Source organism: Polypterus senegalus, chromosome 6 (genome assembly GCF_016835505.1).
Source record: "Polypterus senegalus isolate Bchr_013 chromosome 6, ASM1683550v1, whole genome shotgun sequence".
Classification (NCBI taxonomy): Eukaryota; Metazoa; Chordata; class Cladistia; order Polypteriformes; family Polypteridae; genus Polypterus; species Polypterus senegalus.
The window spans coordinates 46,985,438-47,004,215 of record NC_053159.1 but is presented as its reverse complement, the minus strand read 5'-3'; the positions used below and the strand labels follow the sequence as shown (position 1 = coordinate 47,004,215).

General features: G+C 37.2%; 2 protein-coding genes across 3 annotated transcripts in view; one reads left to right on the top strand and one right to left on the bottom strand.

Annotated features, from left to right (window-relative positions):
• Positions 1-4,669, bottom strand: part of glb1l (galactosidase, beta 1-like) — a 197,806-nt gene extending 193,137 nt beyond the window's left edge. The window contains exon 1 of the mRNA XM_039755971.1: positions 4,512-4,669. Coding sequence (XP_039611905.1) covers positions 4,512-4,592 — 81 coding nt within the window. The 5' untranslated portion in view covers positions 4,593-4,669. The remainder of the gene's footprint in view (positions 1-4,511) is intronic.
• Positions 4,670-4,931: 262 nt separating this feature from the next.
• The window catches only part of dffa (DNA fragmentation factor, alpha polypeptide), a 31,644-nt gene continuing 17,797 nt past the window's right edge, over positions 4,932-18,778 (top strand). The window contains exons 1-2 of one of the 2 annotated variants that reach the window (XM_039755970.1): positions 4,932-4,953; positions 17,776-17,934. In XM_039755970.1, the coding sequence (XP_039611904.1) occupies positions 4,947-4,953; positions 17,776-17,934 (166 nt within the window). In that variant the 5' untranslated portion in view covers positions 4,932-4,946. Of the gene's footprint in view, positions 4,954-9,839; positions 10,097-17,775; positions 17,935-18,778 lie in introns of those variants that run through there. The other variant, XM_039755969.1, reaches the window with a different exon arrangement.

Sequence of the window (18,778 nt, the reverse complement as noted above, 5' to 3'; positions counted from 1 at the left end):
TGTTTGTGTGTGTCCTGCGGTGGGTTGGCACCCTGCCCAGGATTGGTTCCTGCCTTGTGCCCTGTGTTGGCTGGGATTGGCTCCAGCAGACCCCCGTGACCCTGTATTCGGATTCAGCGGGTTAGAAAATGGATGGATGGATAAATTCTGCTTACTGCAGAGGTACACTTTTCAGACTGGATCTCTTTCTGCAGGTTGGCGACAGACCACATTGCTCATCCATTGGACTAGGCTACAGGTCAAGAGTAATGCCTCTTGTCTGCTGTAAGCAGATGCTTCAGATCAGGGCACTGTAGGTTGCACTGAAACTTTACAGAGTTCTTTACCAAAAAGAATGGACTATAGATAACAAAATATATATGTACAATACATGTATTTCAATCGCTCGCTGCTTACACCATGCTAATACTCATATACTGTTCTTTTAGTTCTGTCTTATTTTGTAAAGAGAACATGAAATTTGCAGTCTCTTCTCAGTGTTGTCAGTATTTACTGGTCAGACACCAAGATGATACTTAGTGCTTATTGTTTTTGCTATGTTGCGTCTATTTTTTAATTTTTTTCTGTAGTCTTTAAACAAAAACTGTCTAAAAGAAAGGACACTGAGGTTATGAATTCAGCAGAAAGAAAAAAAACTGTTTGTTGTTTTAGGAATTTTTCATATTAGGTTTCCCTATGTTGCCTAGGAAGAGACTTGCAGTGCTGAAGAGGACATCACCCGTCTGTTCATTCACTGCACTTACTCAATCCAACAGTAGGGTCACAGGGAGCTAAGAACTATCTTAACATAATAAGGTTTATGGAAAAATCAGTTCTGGTCAAGGTAGGAAGTCCACTATAGGGTACATTAACATACAGAGAGAGTCGCTCGCGTACTGAAGAGTCTATAGCTGCAGGTGGAAGCTGCAGTCACAGTGCTTTGTACATAAGAGCCAGATTGAATGTTATTTACCTATTTACCTTGATTTAGTTACTTATACATACAGCGTAAAGTCACAAGTAGACTGCAGAGCTCCATGTGTTCATATACAAAGTACAGTGATGACAAAAGTGCAATGTGCATTCTTTCTCCGATGTAGTACCCTCATCATCATCCGAGTTCACCTCTGTTATAGGACGTCTTCATGTGAAAACAGTAGTTTCAGATCGGGGGGAGCGTAAACGCAACTGAGAGAATAAAACTGAATAAAAAAAAAAAACCAAGGCTAACCTTTATAAAGTATCATAAATTTACACTGGCTGTTACAGACTCAAATCAAATGTATGTTTTATTCTAAAATTGTAGAATAAGAGCAGCTCACTTCTCAAAACAGAGTCGTCCGGGGTCGAATTCGTGAAGTTTTGATTACCAGTCAACAGTTGTTACCTTTGCGCCACCAAAGCAGTCATATCAAAGGGGTGTCAATGTTGCACACTAACGCGGGTTCTTTTTCTGCAGTTATATTCTTGAATAGATGCATGCTTGTTCTATTTGTACCTTTTGTGAAAGTGTTTATTTGATATTTGGACTTCAGGCTTCACACATTATAAACTTCATGTCTACATTTTGTCAATTATTACTAAAACATGAAAAACATTTCTGTTTTATCGATGTGTTTACATAGATTGTTGTGGACACGGAACACACATGAAATGCATGTGTTCCAAATAATGATATAGTATTTACTCTATACAACTCCAGGCAACTCACACACAGGTAAACTTGAGCTGAGAAAACTGTGCGGTGATGGGGGGATATGATAGCAGGCTGCTTGCTGCTTATCGACACATTTACAAGACAAAAGGTGCTCACAGAGAGGTGCGAAGGGATTTAAGGTGGGATTGATTTACAGGTTTTTTCGTAGGCTTTGGTAATTCTAGTGTTAATAGCATTACAATGTTTTTCACACACTTGGAGTAATTAGAACAGTCTGCATCAGTTCCCATGTGAAAATAGAAGGTGGCAGAAACAAGACAGGGAAAGCTGCATGTGAAGTACAGAATGTTGAAAAGGGGCACAACTACAGATATGAGTAGACTTTGTATGAAAATACAACAATGAAATGTCAGATTTTTTTTATTTAAAGCTGACATCAGAAATTGCACCTTAGCTGTAGCAGGAAGGACAGGAAATGCATCCTTACCTAAGGAAAATAGTACAAAGAATCTGTGATAACATTTACTACTTCCAGTTTACAAGTATGGCTTGGAAACCAGAAGTTGTTTTCTTAAACTGAAACCTCTCCTGATTCAAAGTGGACATACAGTATTTGGTGAGCTTTAAGATTTTTTACTTTTTCATATATGGACTGGTATTCCTTGAGCTCAATTTTAAAAAGCAAGAACAGACTAGGTATTTTTTAAATTCATACAAATGCAATTTCATGATGCAAATTAATATATACCATAATCAGAACATTATAACAATGTAGAAAAAAGTAGAAATTATTTTGAAGAAATAACTTCAACTCAAAAGCTAAACTTATCCTTTAAAATTTGTGTTGTATAGGGAGGCTGATCAGAATAAACAGAGAACCTCTGATCCTGAATAAAAAATATTTTCAAAGATGAGAGAGATACACAGCCTAGGGTGAAAATCAGATTAACCCTGTAAATGTTAATATGCTACTTTTCCTAAATGGCAGTTTGAAACTTAGTTAATATACCAAGCTAACATGTCAAGATCTTTTAATGCATATGTGTTTATAATGGTAAAATGATGAATAATGAAAATTAATGTTAGTTAATGTTTAGTTATTTGAATGACATTTTTACTAGATTAATTCTGACATTATTTAGTTATGGTGGACAGCTTGTATCATGTGATTTACTTAATTTACACCTATCTACAACAATTAATTATAGAGATTTTAACTACTATCACTATTATTCAAAAATTCGATTCTCAAGAAAAAAATGCAACTATAGGAAAAAATGATACATAATATACATTTGATAACATTATGGCCCGAGGTCAGTTTAATATATGAGAGGAATCAAATATGCTTTCCTGGTGCGTGAGGCAATCCTGAACATGGCACCAGCTCATAGCCAAGGCGAACACGAGCAAACACATACACCATCGTTCATTTAGCATCACCAAAATTCCGAAACCTGCATACCTTTGGAAGAAAATCGAAGCAGGTCGAGGAAATCCACCATGAAAACTTTTAAACTCCAGGCTGGGAATACCCAGGACATGACCTACTTACTGCCACCGCTGCCCCACCGTTCCCCCACGTTTAATTAATAACAGCATAAACTTTTATCTATAAAATGTAATGTACATACTTTAATGCATTTCATCATGAGAATAATACCAAGTATAAATATTAGTATTCTGAATGTTCATAGACCTGAAATCCTCTCAGTGCAAAAGGAAGTTCGTTTAAGAAGCACGTACGGTTAACAACTGGGTCGGGGGACACTTAGAATACGAAGGGTTTAACAAGCTACTTTAGTTACGATGGGGTTTGAGAAACTAGTAAATTAAACGTCCATTTTAAGATTATGTTTACGACGTTGTAGTTTAATGACGAAATAACCTGCGATATTAAAGTGGACATTTCGGCTTTAATTAAGAAATAAGACTTTTTTTTCTTCACTGTGGCTCTATTTTGTTCTTCTTTGTGGCTCTAAAACGCTTCCGTAAATTCATAACGGTAAACTGGGATGCACCATTTTTTTATGTCAGTGAAGTCGCTTAGCCCAAAAGGACTTAAAATGTCAGATTGATGGAGTAAACATACTGTCTCCTGTAGAGTCGCAAACGGAATTCGGAATCAAAAGCAGACAACAAAATCTTAACAATTCCCATGAAAGAAAAATTTAGTTTAGCTTAATCCGATTGTATTCCGTATGCTTCTTCTGTACTTTTGACACAAACGTCATAATTAGTTCAGTTTTTCTATAAGCTGGGGTGGCTAGTTGTGCGCGTCTTTTGACTGCTTTTCTCCTTTAAAAACTGCTTCTGAAACACTTCCACCTCGAAGCCAGTGTCAGGAAAGTACTCTCCCCTATGAATTGAGAAGGGTGTCTCTGCAGAACACTGACCCGAGTGGGCGGATTTCAAGTACTGGAAGTGTATTAGAATTTGCACACTGAGAAAATATTACAGTACATACAATATCAGAGTCAGCTTTGAGCCCAGAGATATGCATTTTGCGCTTAAGTTCAATTTCCCAGCCCAACTAGATGCATTACTGACATGCCATACATTTAATCATTCTAGATTTTCTCTCACATGCTAATTTTGCTAAACTTAACTTAGTCCTGTATGTGTGAAGTTCTCAAGTGTGTATTGCTATGGAGTTTGTTGCTGTTTATTGCCAATTCCTGTTTTTATTAACAGTGGAACCCTTGCACTTGTTAACATCAAGAATAGTTTTAAAAACTTGAATAAATCACGGCGTTTTCAAAGATATTCTTTGCAGCATCTTCCTCCTCTTAAGTGGTAAAAGCTATATACTCTGTGATACGTGATACAGTTAAAATAGCTGCTTTTGCTTGTTCCCGGAAAAAAGTACACTTACCTGAAGTTGCCAAACGATAAAAATAAAGCAAAACGCATAGAAAGGAGCAGCGAGTTTGTTTTCGAACTTCAGACATTCCATATGGAATAATAATTTCAACGATTCGTCTTCGCACTTACTCTAATTCAATATTTTGCGAGTGTGACTTTGTTGCAGAAATTGTCATGTGATTTTTGAGGAGGTCAGAAGTGAAGCTGCTGGGTCCTAAACACTGCCGATCACTCGTGAATGTACGGAGAACTGAATTTAGACCGAAGAGGGAATTGACAAGGCGTTTAAGCATTCAGGAAAAGCGTTGTGAAAGTTAATTCCCCCAACCCAAAAAAAGAAAACACAAATCAGGGCATGCTGGACCTTCATCAGCAAAATCTTTGAAAGGAGAACAAAACAAGATACAGAGCTGGTGGTAGGTGCCTAAACTGTCCATTTGAGAAGATGAAAGGTGAGATTAAAAGATTAGCTGCTCATTCAGCGCTAGGGGTACAGTACTGTGAGGTTACATAACGAGTGTGTACTGTATTTGTCTATTTTTATTTGAAAGGTGTCTTTGAATTCTTATGAAAGAATATACTGGGTCAATCAATCAGCAACGAACTTCCCGAGCTGGCTGCAGAAGCTTAATAAACTGCGGACTAGTAAGTACCGGTGGTACTCTCAGGAGGTCATCTCCAACTCTGAGTTTAACTGCTGAGAAAAAACGTGTGATGCAGAGTATGCGATCAAGTGATTTTGAATGAAGCTACCCATTAGAATGGTCATGCATAGACAAACAATGTTCAGATGATCGAGGTGGTGGACTAATACTAGTTTAGTGTTCAAATTTTAAATTGGTCAACCGTTTAAGTGCAGCATTTTTTCAGTATTTACTCTAAGATATCTGACTGGCAGTGTGTGCCTTTACTTGCCTATCGCCTCACTTCTAGATCGTTCTCCGAGATTCTTTCTGAAATTTGCTGAATGACTGTTAGCTCATTGTGACCTGCTCTGCTTGTACTTAGTCATTTCAGTAGTCATGCTGACACTAGAACAGCAAATTAGAATGTTTTTTTTTTTTATTTTAAGACATTAAGTTTCCTAATGACATAAAAGATCATAGTCTTGATTTGGTTTGTACTTTGCATTTTAAATTATTATGTTTGGAATTCATGATATCAGACCATATGGTAGACGTACTTAATATGTTAATCAGTTTGCCTATATGTCCCCTGCTAAGATTATTAGTTGTACACATCAAAGCATCTTGATAGTTTTCTCTCTTATAGAATTAATTCTTCTTCTTTCGGCTTCTCCTGTTAGGAGTTGCCACAGCAGATAATCTTCTTCCATATCTTCCTGTCCTCTGCATCTCTATCTGTTACACCCATCACCTGCAAGTCCTCTCTCACCACATCCATAAACCTTCTCTTAGGCCTTCCTCATTTTCTCTTGCCTGGCAGCTCTGTCCTTAGTATCCTTTTTCCAATATACTTAGCATCTCTCCTCTGCACATGGCCAAACCAACACAATTTATACTGGTTTTCGCATCCCTGTGGCTGAGTTTCTCTAATAGAATTACTACATGTACAATATTCTGCTCTTTTATGTTTCTCTAAATTTTAACAATTGGTTCACTGTTATAATAGTGTATTAAAATGTGAACTTGAGGACCTTGCCCTGCGGTGGGCTGGCGCTCTGCCCAGGGTTTGTTTCCTGCCGTGTGCCCTGTGTTTGGCTGGGATTGGCTCCAGCAGACCCCTGTGACCCTGTAGTTAGGATATAGCGGGTTGGATAATGGATGGATGAACTTCAGAACCTTGTGCTTTTAAAATCGTGTTATTTCTTTTATATATTCAGCACTTTCATTTACCTCTGCATACTATGAACCTGTATGGCAGACAATTAGAATGTTTCTATAAAAAGAAATACAGACATTTATAAAGAACATATGGACTCATACAGAGAAGCAATCTCAGCTAAAACAATTTATTTCTCTAGGGAGGGAAATCCAAGAGTTTTATTTTCCATCATACAAAAACTTTTGAAACTGTCAAATTTCTCATCAATATCAACTTCTTCTGATATCTGTGAAAAAAAAAATCAACAATAATTTTCCAAAGAAAGCCCAGTCTATCCTTCAACAGCAGAGACGATCCAATACCATAACTACAGCTCCAATATGTTGTGAGATTTGGGGCTGAGACTAGCCCTGAACACAAATTTAGTGCATTTTCTCCAGACACTGTCTTCATCTGTGAGCTTGTGCAAAAAGTTCATCTTTCCACCTTGGTCAAGGTTTGTATGCCTGTGTTATGTATTCATACAGCAGACATTGATATTTTATTATCTGGTATTATTCCAACCAACTGCCATCTTAAAAAGCAAGGTCTTGATCAAGACAATTTTTCTAATTGTGGGCCAATTGCCAGCCTTTCACAAAGGTGAAATGAAGACATTGCAGAACTTTAAATGTTAACCTCACATTGTTTAAAAATGTTAAGAGTAGTATGGGAGCCCATGCAGCATCTTCCAGTGGTCAAAAATCCCATTGGCCTAAGTGCATTGCCAACAGTGAGCCTCAGGAATAAGGCAAATGAGATTTTCTCTGACCACAATTGAGCCATTTAGGGCAGATTTGGTGGCATGAGTGTGCAGGCAATGAATGTAGTAGACGAGAACATTTGATGTTGCATGGGAAGAGATCAGGAAGATTGAGACAGTGGCAGCAGCTGCTGAAGAACCAACAGTCCTTTTGAGGGCCACTTGCCACCACCATTTTCTAATTGCTAAATCAATTCCTCCTTCTCCTCACTTCTCCAGGTCATTACACTGGGATCCATAGTGAGTTAAGAGCTAATTAACAAGTCGAGATGGAGAGCAGGATCTGCATTGAATTTGGCAGTTATTTTTTCAGACTGAGCCAACCAGGATGGCAAATTGAGAAATCAATTCCACAAACACAAACATACTCACCTTGAATATCCTGTATAAAGAACTTTATGTTACCTTTGAGGAAAAGATCTCAAAAGGGCAGTAGCATAATGCCCATGGAGAGGACATGAGAGTGACAAGTTGACCAGGTGTCTGAGGACTATCAGAAGGGGTGGGACCATCAGGAAAAGCTGGCCATAAAAGTAGACAGAGTGCAGAGTATGGAGAGGAGAGAGCGGATATAGAGTACCTATTTAAAAAGCATTTAGGAGGCACTTATCTGCTCGTAAAATCCATTGGCCTGGATGAGTGGCAGCTGGAGAGTCTTGGGAAGGATCTGGCTGGGTTTGGCTTACAGAGTTGCAGAAAATGTGCCAAACGGTGTGGTGTCTGACCGCAGGTTAGCGGTGTGAGACAGAGTCTGTGACATGAGTCTGAAGACAGTGAAAAAAACAGCTGAAAGAGCATGGGACTGAAATAAAGGAGCAGAGGATGAGGATAGTGATGGCCATGGAAATTACCCAGTGTTCTTTTAAGGGTCCAGTTATGCTAGCATTGTCTAAAGGCTGAATCCATTCCACTGATTGCCAGTCATTACAGCGTATTAAAAAAATAGTAATAAAAAAAAGAAGACATATATTTATTAACAGTGTAATGAAAGTAAAATTACATTAGGAAAAAATGTATGATTTTTCTGGAACTGATTACACTGGTCTACAGATTTTTTTTTGGTTCCTGTCAAACATTTTAGGTGCTCTTTATAGATGTGAGAGTGCAGAAACCAAATTTGGTAAAGAACTGCTCTGTCACACTCGGTTTTTGTTTTAGCAAAGAAAAATAATTTATATTTTAAATTAATTATTTAGACTTGAAAAAAATATAATCAATAAAAAATTAAAAATATGTATACATTACACATTTGATTGCTTTGAATATACTGTATTTATTGTTTACAAATTTCCTCTTATAATCTTATAAAGGTGTTTCATGGTGGAATGACAATGCAGATGTTTGATAAATTGACTTGCTCCATTTTCCACTATAACTGTTCTCCATTTGAGTGATATCCTGGTGGAATGTCAACCCATGTTCATCAGAAACTGCTTCCATGTCCTTGGGGAAAAAAATTCCAAATAAGAGTTTATGAAATGGACATTTAAAGACATGTTGCATCCAAGTTCTAGGCAGAAAGACAGAAGCTCGTCAACTTGTTCCCTGTAGTTTTGTGGTTTGTATTTCCAACAAAATTGTGGCACATGCACTTTCTTTTCAGTATAGGAAGGGTGTGTATGCTTTTACTGTTTGTGTACTAGCTTCAGCATTAATTTGGAGCTTAGCACCCTCTCCAGCTAATACCATACACCGTATGATATGCGTTGGATGAAAAAGCTGGGGGTGGTTCCCTGAGGAGTTTTTTGTGGTATTGAAGAAAATTCGGAATGCAGAACAGGAGCAAAAAAGGGCCGGGCTCTCGAAAATCAGGTACTGGAAACCTAATGCTTCGTTTAGTTTACCTCGGAAGTTGGGGGTTGGAGCTGGGAAAGACGTCACACCTGAGTTGATCTCGTTCCAGTAAAACATTTGGAAAACCAATAAGGACATATCCAGCAAACCTTTGTTGTGCTTGCATCAACGGAATAAAAAACAACTGGTAACAATGCATTATGGTGTATTTTGCATATCCAAACACCACAGCAATATTTCCACATATATCTGTAGAGGTTGGATAGAACTGTGCGTATGAGACACAAATAGAAGTGCCAATAAACAGTATAATACTACAGCTTTCACTAAAGTTTGTGGTGTAAGTTGGCATTTTAGATTGATGTCTGAAGTCGGACAAACTCGGAGTTGACAGACCGGCCATGTGTTTCTAAATTGTAAATCTGACTTAAGGGGGCGTTGTAGGTGAAAATTCTGACAAGGGACTTGGAAATTCCGACTCCCCACTTCAAATAGAACACAGAATAAGTCCATTACGCAGGCAGGGGGAGGGCTCGCAAAGATCAGAGGCTAAAGCCGTACGTAACTATGCCATTGTTTGCTTACATTTCACCTGGTCAAGAGAATAGGTGGATCATCCCAACTTTGCATGTTTCTGTGAAAAACATTTAAACAGCAAGATTCTTTCTCTCCTCTGAACAATAAAAAAAAAATCTTTCTAACTAGTAAATATAAATTCGCTGCTATTTTGAAGGGATATAAAGGGAGAAAAAAGTTGCGAAGCTGCGAAGTTATCACTTATAACGGTTATCTGCTGTAGTATTGCAGTCTGACAGGTTTAATTTGATTTTCCTTAAATATAAGCAATAATTTTGCCATTTTCCTGTGTCAGGTTTGACGTACCTGTGAACAGTTTTTTGATGAAGGTTTGGTCGTAAGGTCCCCTTGTTTGTAAGATACTTCAAATCCCACAATGCTCTACTCAGTCCCGCCTCTTCCTTGTCGAAAACTAAACAAGCAGATTCACAATTCTCCGATAGAATCAAATTCCCTAAAGCGTTCAGACTGGAAAAAATTAACTGGGTGTGTTTTTGTTTCTCTCTATTTTTGTGCCATTTTTACTTAACGCTACAGCCACACAATGTCTACCGAAAAGGCATGTAAGGTGTGTAATTTCTCACGGCGGAAGTCTTACGGCGTGGTAGCCTCCTCTTTGGACGGACTAAAGATCAGAGGTGAGTGAATGCCCATTACGATGGCAATTGCGACCTTTACGTTGTTTTACTTACGATGTTAATTCTGTTCCATTTTGATAGGTGAAAATAGTGAAACTTTTAAAGACGGCATGTTATTACAGTCGAAGTGTGTAATGCAATGAAAGGTGTCAAAAAATGGTACCGTGCCAAAGGGCAGTGACGGCGAGATAATTTTAAAACATGAGTAAAGCGATATTTACTTTATACAGAATGTCCTATTTATGAGCCAGTCGTATGTATGCAAATGACCACTGGCCAACTAGCAGAACACTGATTACAAAGACCTAATTCAAGGGTGAAACTAGTCATTAAAAACATGCGTGATGCCTATTTTTACTTTTAGATTTTAGCTGCGGATACATTATTTTGATCATCCTCAGTGCAGATGCTAACTGAAATATTTTTCTGTGTAAAAAAAAAAAACAAACAAACAAAAAAAAGCCCCTTTCATATGTCAAGCGTTTGCTTTCAGGTTTGAGTTTTCTTAGAGGCAGCAGAGTGACGCAGTGATTAGCACAGCCACTTTATTGATTTCTAATCCTGGGCCAAAATCACGTACCTGTCTTTGTCTATGTAGAGTCTGCACATACAATCCCATGTTTGCATGCACCCTTCTCCCAAAAATATGGAAATTAGATTAATTGGTGAGTCTGAATTGGTGTAAATGTGGGTCCTGATGCTACTGGGAAAGGTTCTTCTCCCCCATGACCCAGAATTGTTTTTCTTGAAGAGAATTCCTTGACGCTTGAAAAAAAAGTTACATTTTGGAGGAAGAATATGTATTCTTTAGGTATCACATTATGCAGTTGTATTTGAATAGTTTTTTAAACTAGACTGTGAAATATGGTCAGTGTGTGATGCAGGTGACATTTCCATAGCTCACATAGTAAATCAGTTTTAAAAAATACAATTAAAAAGGCACATAGTAATGTTCAAAACAAATGGTTAAGGCAGTACTGTCATTTGCTCAGAAAACAAGGCAAATTCTTCTGGTTTAAACTCTAATTCAAAATAAATTGTTTAGTGCATTTGTGGAATTTCTACAGAATTTTTTTGGTAGTGATTATTAAAATTTTTATTTTAAATGATTTAAAAAGCTGAAATCATAATAGCTGAGGTGTTCTTGATTGCTTGAAAGATTTTAGCTGTGTATTTAGTATGTGTTTGCATTGTAGAAAACTTGAAGAAAATCTGTAAGTTAAAAGCATCAAATTTTTGCCTGCTATTTAAGCGTGATCTATTTAAATTAAAATTAAAACAGACTTGGAATGTTCTAAATTTGGAAGATATTTGTCATATTTGGATTTATCATATTTGTATATGAGAGCTATCTTAGAATATTCAGTAGGTTAATAAATATTTCCTAACATTTTGAAACAAAATAGTGTCCAATAGCCGGATCACCTCCAAGTCTTTTAGAATAATGTTCTGTCGACAGACAACTCAAGAAGCTCTATAGATGACAGGTCCAACTTCGTCTGGCATAAAGCTAATACAGTAGTCAACAGAATAACATCATGTGTAGAAAATAATACTGAGGAGACGCTTTGCTGCTTTGTGACCTGAAAGACTTGCCATTATTAAAGAAACCATGCATTCTGCACTTCACTTGAATGTTCTTAAGGAGACCGTCTAGTCATCTGTCCATGACCTGAAGCTGAAGCTTTTGTGTTATGGGTCACTGTCTTGATTACCCCAATTATTCAAGTTTACAACTGAAAGGCTTTGAAGAAATACAATTAAAGTTTTAGAGTGGCCTAATCAAAGTTTTGACTTGAACCCAATGAAATGCAGTGGCAAGACCTCAAACAATCAATTTGTCCTTGCCAACTTACCAGTGTGTCTGATTTAAAGCAGTGCTCTTAAGAAGAGTTTACTAAATGCTTCAACAGCAACTTAAAAGACTGGTATCAAATTGTAACAGGCATTTTAGTTGTGATTATTGGGGCTAAAGTTGCTGCAACAAGGTATTGGAACAATTTGGGGGTGTTGGATAACTTTGTTCATTGAATAAATAAATCAGTGATTTAAAACTGTATTGTGTGTTCACTCGTGTCCCTTTCTGTAGTTTATCATGGTGTCTAAAGGTTTGAGGTTATTCGTTCTGTAAAATATGCCAAAGAAAGGATATCAGAAAGGGGGCACGACTTATTCACAGCACTGTGTAGCACTCTGAAGCTGTGAAGCAGCAGAGCTAACCACAGTGCTACAGTAATAAAATAAAAAATAAGTACAAATTCTAAACAGATTCATAAAGAAGTTGGGTCTGCTAGGCCACTGGATCCAAGACTTACTGACAGAGAAACCCCAGACAGTCAGTGTCAGAAGCACCATCTCTGGTTCCATCACACTGGGCAGTGGTGCCCCTCAAGGCTGAGCACTCAGCCGTCTTCTGTTCACTCTGCTGACTCAATATTGTACAGTTGTGTTATACAGCTCTGTGGTGGTGTTGGGAATATGATAATGGGGGTGAGACGACTGGCAGACAGGTGTAAGTGCATCAGACTGTCTCTTAGTGCACAGGATGAAAGAGATGTTTTTCTGGTTTCAGGAGGGCCAATTTTGTTCATACCCTACTGGACATCATGGACTCTGCAATGGAGTTGGTCAAGAGCACCAGGTTTCTTGGTGTGCACCTGGCAGCTGTCCTTTGTTTGTCAATTAACATCACTTTTGTAGCCAAGAAGACACAGTAGTGTCCCCACTTCCTTTGGCAACTCAAGAAGTCAAGCTTACGTTGCCCTCTTCTCGCCATATCCTACAGGGGCACTGTTGAGTGAGTTCTGACCACCTGCATCACTATCTAGTTTGGGAAGGGCAATATTTCAGACCGTAAGGTCCCACAACGTATATGAATGATCAGGAATGATCACTGAGACTTCTCTGCCCTTCATTAAAGACGTCCTTATAAAGCGTTATATCTGCAAAGCCTATAGCATTGTGAAGGACCTCTCCCTCAGTCCCTTTGTCCGCCTTCCAGCTGGCAGAACGTTCTGTAGCATCCAAAGTAGTTCTCTCAGGTTCTGCAACAGCTTCTACCCCTTGGCTGCCTGGCCTCTGAACTGCTCCTAGTAGCTTATGTATATGCAGTACACTTGTTACTACTGTTGCTTTTTATTATTCATTGTTATTATTTAATTATTCGTTACTATCTATTTCAAATTATTAATATCTATTGACTTACCTATTATTTATTTATCTGTTGGATCTAATCGATCTAATGGATCAGTGTCCTGATTTAAAACCCTGTCCCCTGATGTTTTTCCATGTTCTCCCAATGTCTGTGTAGGTTTTCCAACAGGTATTTTGATGTTCTTCTCACATCTCCAAAGATTTGCAGGGTAGATTAAAATGTCAATTACAAATTAGCACCAGAGTAAGTATCGGTGTGCTATTGTCTATGAATGGACCAAGTGATAAACTTGGACACTTGTCTTCTGCCTTTTTCCCAGTGACTTTAAACTGTAATTGACCAGGTTTGAGAATGTTACATTAATTTAAAATATGGTATCTTTTGATTTTTTTTAAAAAAGTAGAAAGAAAGATCATAGTCCAGTTACAGTTTCTTATCCTATATTTTCTTTTTTTAATTTAATAGTTAACATTCTAAACAAAATGTGTGATCCACACATTGAAATGTAGATTGAATTTGTCCTCGTTACTGCCCAGGAAAATAAGTTACATCATTCTGGCTGAGTCAGCAATAGAAATGATTCACACTAAGAATATGTTAATGATGAATTAAATTGGAATGTCATTCAGTTCAAGGAAGGAACCAAATGTCAATCAGCATGTTACATTCGAAGACTGCCAGTTGGACCTACTCTCTTCAACTTTTAATGCCTTTTAGGATAAACCTGTGGTACAATTTTAACAGGTCTGACCTCATCTTACTCTTGCCTACAACCAGGGCTGTGGAGTCGGTAGATAGATTCGACTCCGACTCCTTAGTTTCTGGTACTTCTGACTCCAACTCCCCGACTCCTCTGTATTTAATATGCTAGTGTATTTTCCATGTTGATTAAAGGAAGGCAACATACACGTCCTTTAACCACAGAACTACTGGCTAGTAAGCTGACTCTCTACCATATTGGCCAGTTTAAACAAAAGATAAGACACATCAGGCCATAGCTAACACCTCCACCTACACCATTACACTTGTTTACACTCAAATGAACTTGTTAAACACATTATATCTGAAATAAAATGAAAACACTTTTTGTAATGTACCATAATCCAGATTGCAATATGTGAATGCCAGGTTGTATAATAGCTCAGCTGAACTTCACACGAGTAGTAACACAACTATACACTGGGCTTTATTCTTACATCAGCTAAGTACTTAATTATGACTGTTGTTTGTGAAATGGGACATTTGAACTTGCTGTATTTTTTTTCATTACAATTTAAATTTATTAGGAGTCATCAGATTTGGTACATTTTTGCCGACTCCAACTCCAGGTAGCCAAAATTGTCTCCGACTCCACAACCCTGTTATTGACAGCAACAACTCTATTATCCAAGCCAGAGGTTCTTATGTTTGTTTGGGGTGGTTGTTGTTTTTATCATATGTGTAGTTTTTATTTTGAGCTTCTGGAAATTTTAATTTCCCTTTGGGGACAAATTGAGTGTAATCTATAGAATTAGAGACAAATAATTGTAGAAAACATGGTCATTTTGTTTTGTTTTTAAACTGAAAATGTCAATTGAGAGCACAAAAGTAAAAATTGTAATAATTAACCAATAACTTTACAAAGTATGGAAGCTGCATTTTTAATGAAAATAATATGAAAATTTGGAATAATTTAGAATAATGTTTAAATGCAGACATCTGACAATCAACTCCAATAACATTTCTAGTTTGTTTTTTGTGATAAACTTTGTTTAGCTGGTGATGTTCCTCGTACTACACATTCAAGCCATGTGTATAATCTCCATTTCTAAGCAAGTCTGTATCAGTGACTGGACTGATGCAAAATTGTATTTCGGAATCTTTGAAAAATGGCAGTTTCTGACTGGAGCTGGCGACTGTTTAGAACAACGCTAATGCTGCAGAATAACTGCTGAATAAATTAAACCTAATGTTTAGTAGCACATTATTTAAATAAAAAAAGAAAAAATCCTGCCCTGTGATGGTCCGGCTTTCAACTTTGTGCTGCTTCCTACATTGCCTCCATTTATGCCAATTTTCTGTGGCACTGTAAGTGGAATTAGTGACATTAAAAATGATGTCAGTTTTCTGGGTCCCTGTGACATTCTAGGGTAATCCTGTGTCAAATCATCACACTTTTGGATCTCCTCATCACAGATTTTAATGAAACCTGGCATGTTGATTTGTTCATATGAGTAACCCATGGGACTGAAATTGCATGTGTCTTGGATCAATATTAATTGAGATTTAAGCTTGCAAAGTTTGAACTTATTGGGGAGGGGGTTTGTTATGACTTTGACTGGTTATATCTCCCTAAATATACAGTAAGTTGCACAGAAATGGTTTGGATATCATTTTATAACAATGTATGTGATGTGTTTCAGTCAGGTTTTAAAAAACTTCATAGTACTGAATCGGCTCTGCTGAAGGTAACAACTGATTTTGTATTAACTTTGGACTCTGTCTCTTCTGCAATCTTGGTCTTGCTGGATCTCTTGCTGGATTTGACACAGTGGACCATGGAGTTCTGTTAAAATGGCTTGAGGGTGAAGTAGGCATTCAAGGCCGTGCACTGAAATGGTTTGTGTCCTACCTGAAAGGCAGATCTATGTCTGTTAACATAGATGGGAATTTCTCTCAGCCAGCTCCTCTCACACAAGGCGCCCCTCAAGGTTCTATCCTGGCTCCCCTTCTGTTTTCCCCTTATCTGCTCCCCTTGAGGGCCATCTTTTACAAACATTGTTATGCTGATGATACGTAGCTATACCTCAAAGTTAGTTTTGACATCACTTCATCTGTAAAAAAAGCTGCTGAAATGCTTTGAGGATATAAAATATTGGATGGCACAAAATTTCTAGCAATTAAACGAAAATAAAACGGAAGTTATTATTTTTGGTCCTACCACATCTGCAGTTGAAATCGACATGCGCTTAGGACCTCTGGCAGCAATGATTCATAATGATGTCAGAAACCTAGGTATCATCTTTGAGTCACCACTAAGAATTGAAAACAGATCTCCATGGTAGTAAAGTCCAGTTTTTACCAACTGAGGCAAATTTCTAAACTAAAATCCTTTCTATCACAGAAGGACTTGGAAACAGTCATTCATGCCTTTATTACATCTCGACTAGATTATTGTGATTCCTATTATGTGGGTCTGCCAAAATCTGCTCTCTCACATCTTCAGCTGGTTCAGAACACGGCAGCTAGATTTTTGATTGGGTTGAGAAAAAGGGATCACATCTCCCCCATTTTTAAACCTCTCTCCTCTGGCTACTGGTGAGGTGTCACGTTGGTTTTAAAATCTTGTTGTTTGTTTTTAAAGCCTCGCATGGTCTCGCTCCAAAGTATATCTGTGATCTCCTTCACCCCTATGTGCCACCATGAGCACTGAGGTCATCTGGACGGCTGCTCCTTGTAGTGCCAAGATCTTGGCTGAATTCAAGGGGGGACATTGCTCTTAGGCTTTGGAATGACTTGCCTCTGCACATCAGGTCTTCGTCCTTGATCGAGGTTTTAAAAGTCGGCTTAAGACCTTCTTGTTTTTCATTGTGCATGATGGGATTGTGGTGGATGTTACAATTGGTTGTTTTTTTAATCTGCTTTTGCATGCTTGTTTGTATTGTGCTTATTTAAATGCTCTTTTGTACAGCACTTTGTTGTTTTAAATGGCCTTTTATAAATAAATAAATAATCTAATCTAAGTTCTTTTCCAGCTCTATATTTTGCTTAAATACTATGCAATCCCCAGAATTAAAAAATTACCATGTTATGAGTGAATTGAAAATTGAATAGTGAAGAAACCTATATTTTAAAATTATTAAGTTTTTTTTTTTCTTTTTTTCTAGAGCTAGTACCTTCTAATGTCATGAGCATCTCCAGAAAATTTGGTCGTTGGTTTTTGAATCATTGCTGTGATATCATTACTTATTTGAAGTGTGCATCAAAACCACAGTTCCTTACATCTAAATCACATCACAATTCATCATCTAAATTTTGAATTTTAAACTTAGTTCTAAACTTAATTGGAAAGTAAATAGCTCAGCCAACTTTATTAGGTTTATGTATCCTGGAAATGCAAAGTAGACCTCCATTAGAGCAGCATACCATATGGTGTACAGTAGAGTCATTGTGTTGTTCTGTAAGTTGAAGTGGAGCAAATCCATATTCAATCTTATGTGTTTTAAACCCAGCTACAAACTTAACTACCAATTCAAAATACCGGACTTAATATAGTTAAATTATCAAATTCTACTTGCGATTTTTGCTGTACTGTTTTATATTAAATGTTGAGTAGTAATTGTATATTTGCAGAAGATATATTATTGTATTACGGTTATTGTATTACAGTTCTCAAATTTACTTAGTAGAAGTAAATGAAGTAGCTTTTTGTGTACTGTAGTTATTAAAAATAACTTCTTAATTATCATTATCAAACCTTGTTTTATCGTCCTGAAAAATAAAATATAATATAAATCATATTACTCTCCTTTTCTAATTTTGTCAGGGTGCGAGGCTCTGGACATCAAAAGTGAAGAAATTGTCACTATTGTGTTGGAGGATGATGGCACAATCGTTGAAGATGAGACATATTTCATGTGCTTGCCTTCCAATACCAAGTTCATGATTCTTCAAAATAATGAAAGCTGGATTCCAAAAATGAAAGGTATGAACTGTTGGCATTTTCTTTTTTACTTTGGAGAATACAACACAAGCAACTATATTGTGGCCCATTCAATTCTTGCACGTGAGGCTATGCTAAATGATTTAGAGTTTTGAAATCTCCTAAAATGAAAGGGCAGTGGTATGCTAGGCAACATTTAGATATTTACTCTTCCTTTGAACCATTAAAATGCCTTGCATGGCTATTTGGATAAGTTAGTGGGGTTTTTAACAGTTGGACGGAAGATAACTTATAAATTGTAATGAAGTGCTGTGGTTCAAATTTTAGTGTTTAATGATATATAATAAGAAGAAATATGTTTGCTCACCGTGTAAATCGGACAACTAGAATACTGTGTAAAAACAATTGGTTTTGAACTGTAGTCCTCAGGTAACCCCATACCTGCAGGATTTATTCCAGCCAATTTCACACTAAGTGCATCATTCTCACTTTTAAGTGATATTATTTATCTATTGGGCCTACAAATATTTCTAAAAAAAAGTCATGCATATTTATATCCTTTGTCAAATCTTTAAATGCTTATATTTTGTTTTGTTGCTTTCCTGTTTTGTTTCCGTTCCCGTCCTGTTTGCTCCCTTAACTGTATTTAAATGTTGATGGTTAACAATAAACAGTGCAGAGACGGGTGCAAATAATATTGGGTACTAAAGGTAGAACAGTTACTTCACTGCCATTTTCACTTGCCTACTAATTAAGATGTGCTTCATAAAAATAAGCAGCCAAATTAGTGTGGTCCTCTTTAGCATTCACTGTTCTCAGAATTTAAACCTACAATCATGGGGGTGCCCAATGATAGGAGTTAAAAACTGTTAAGATAAATGAAAAA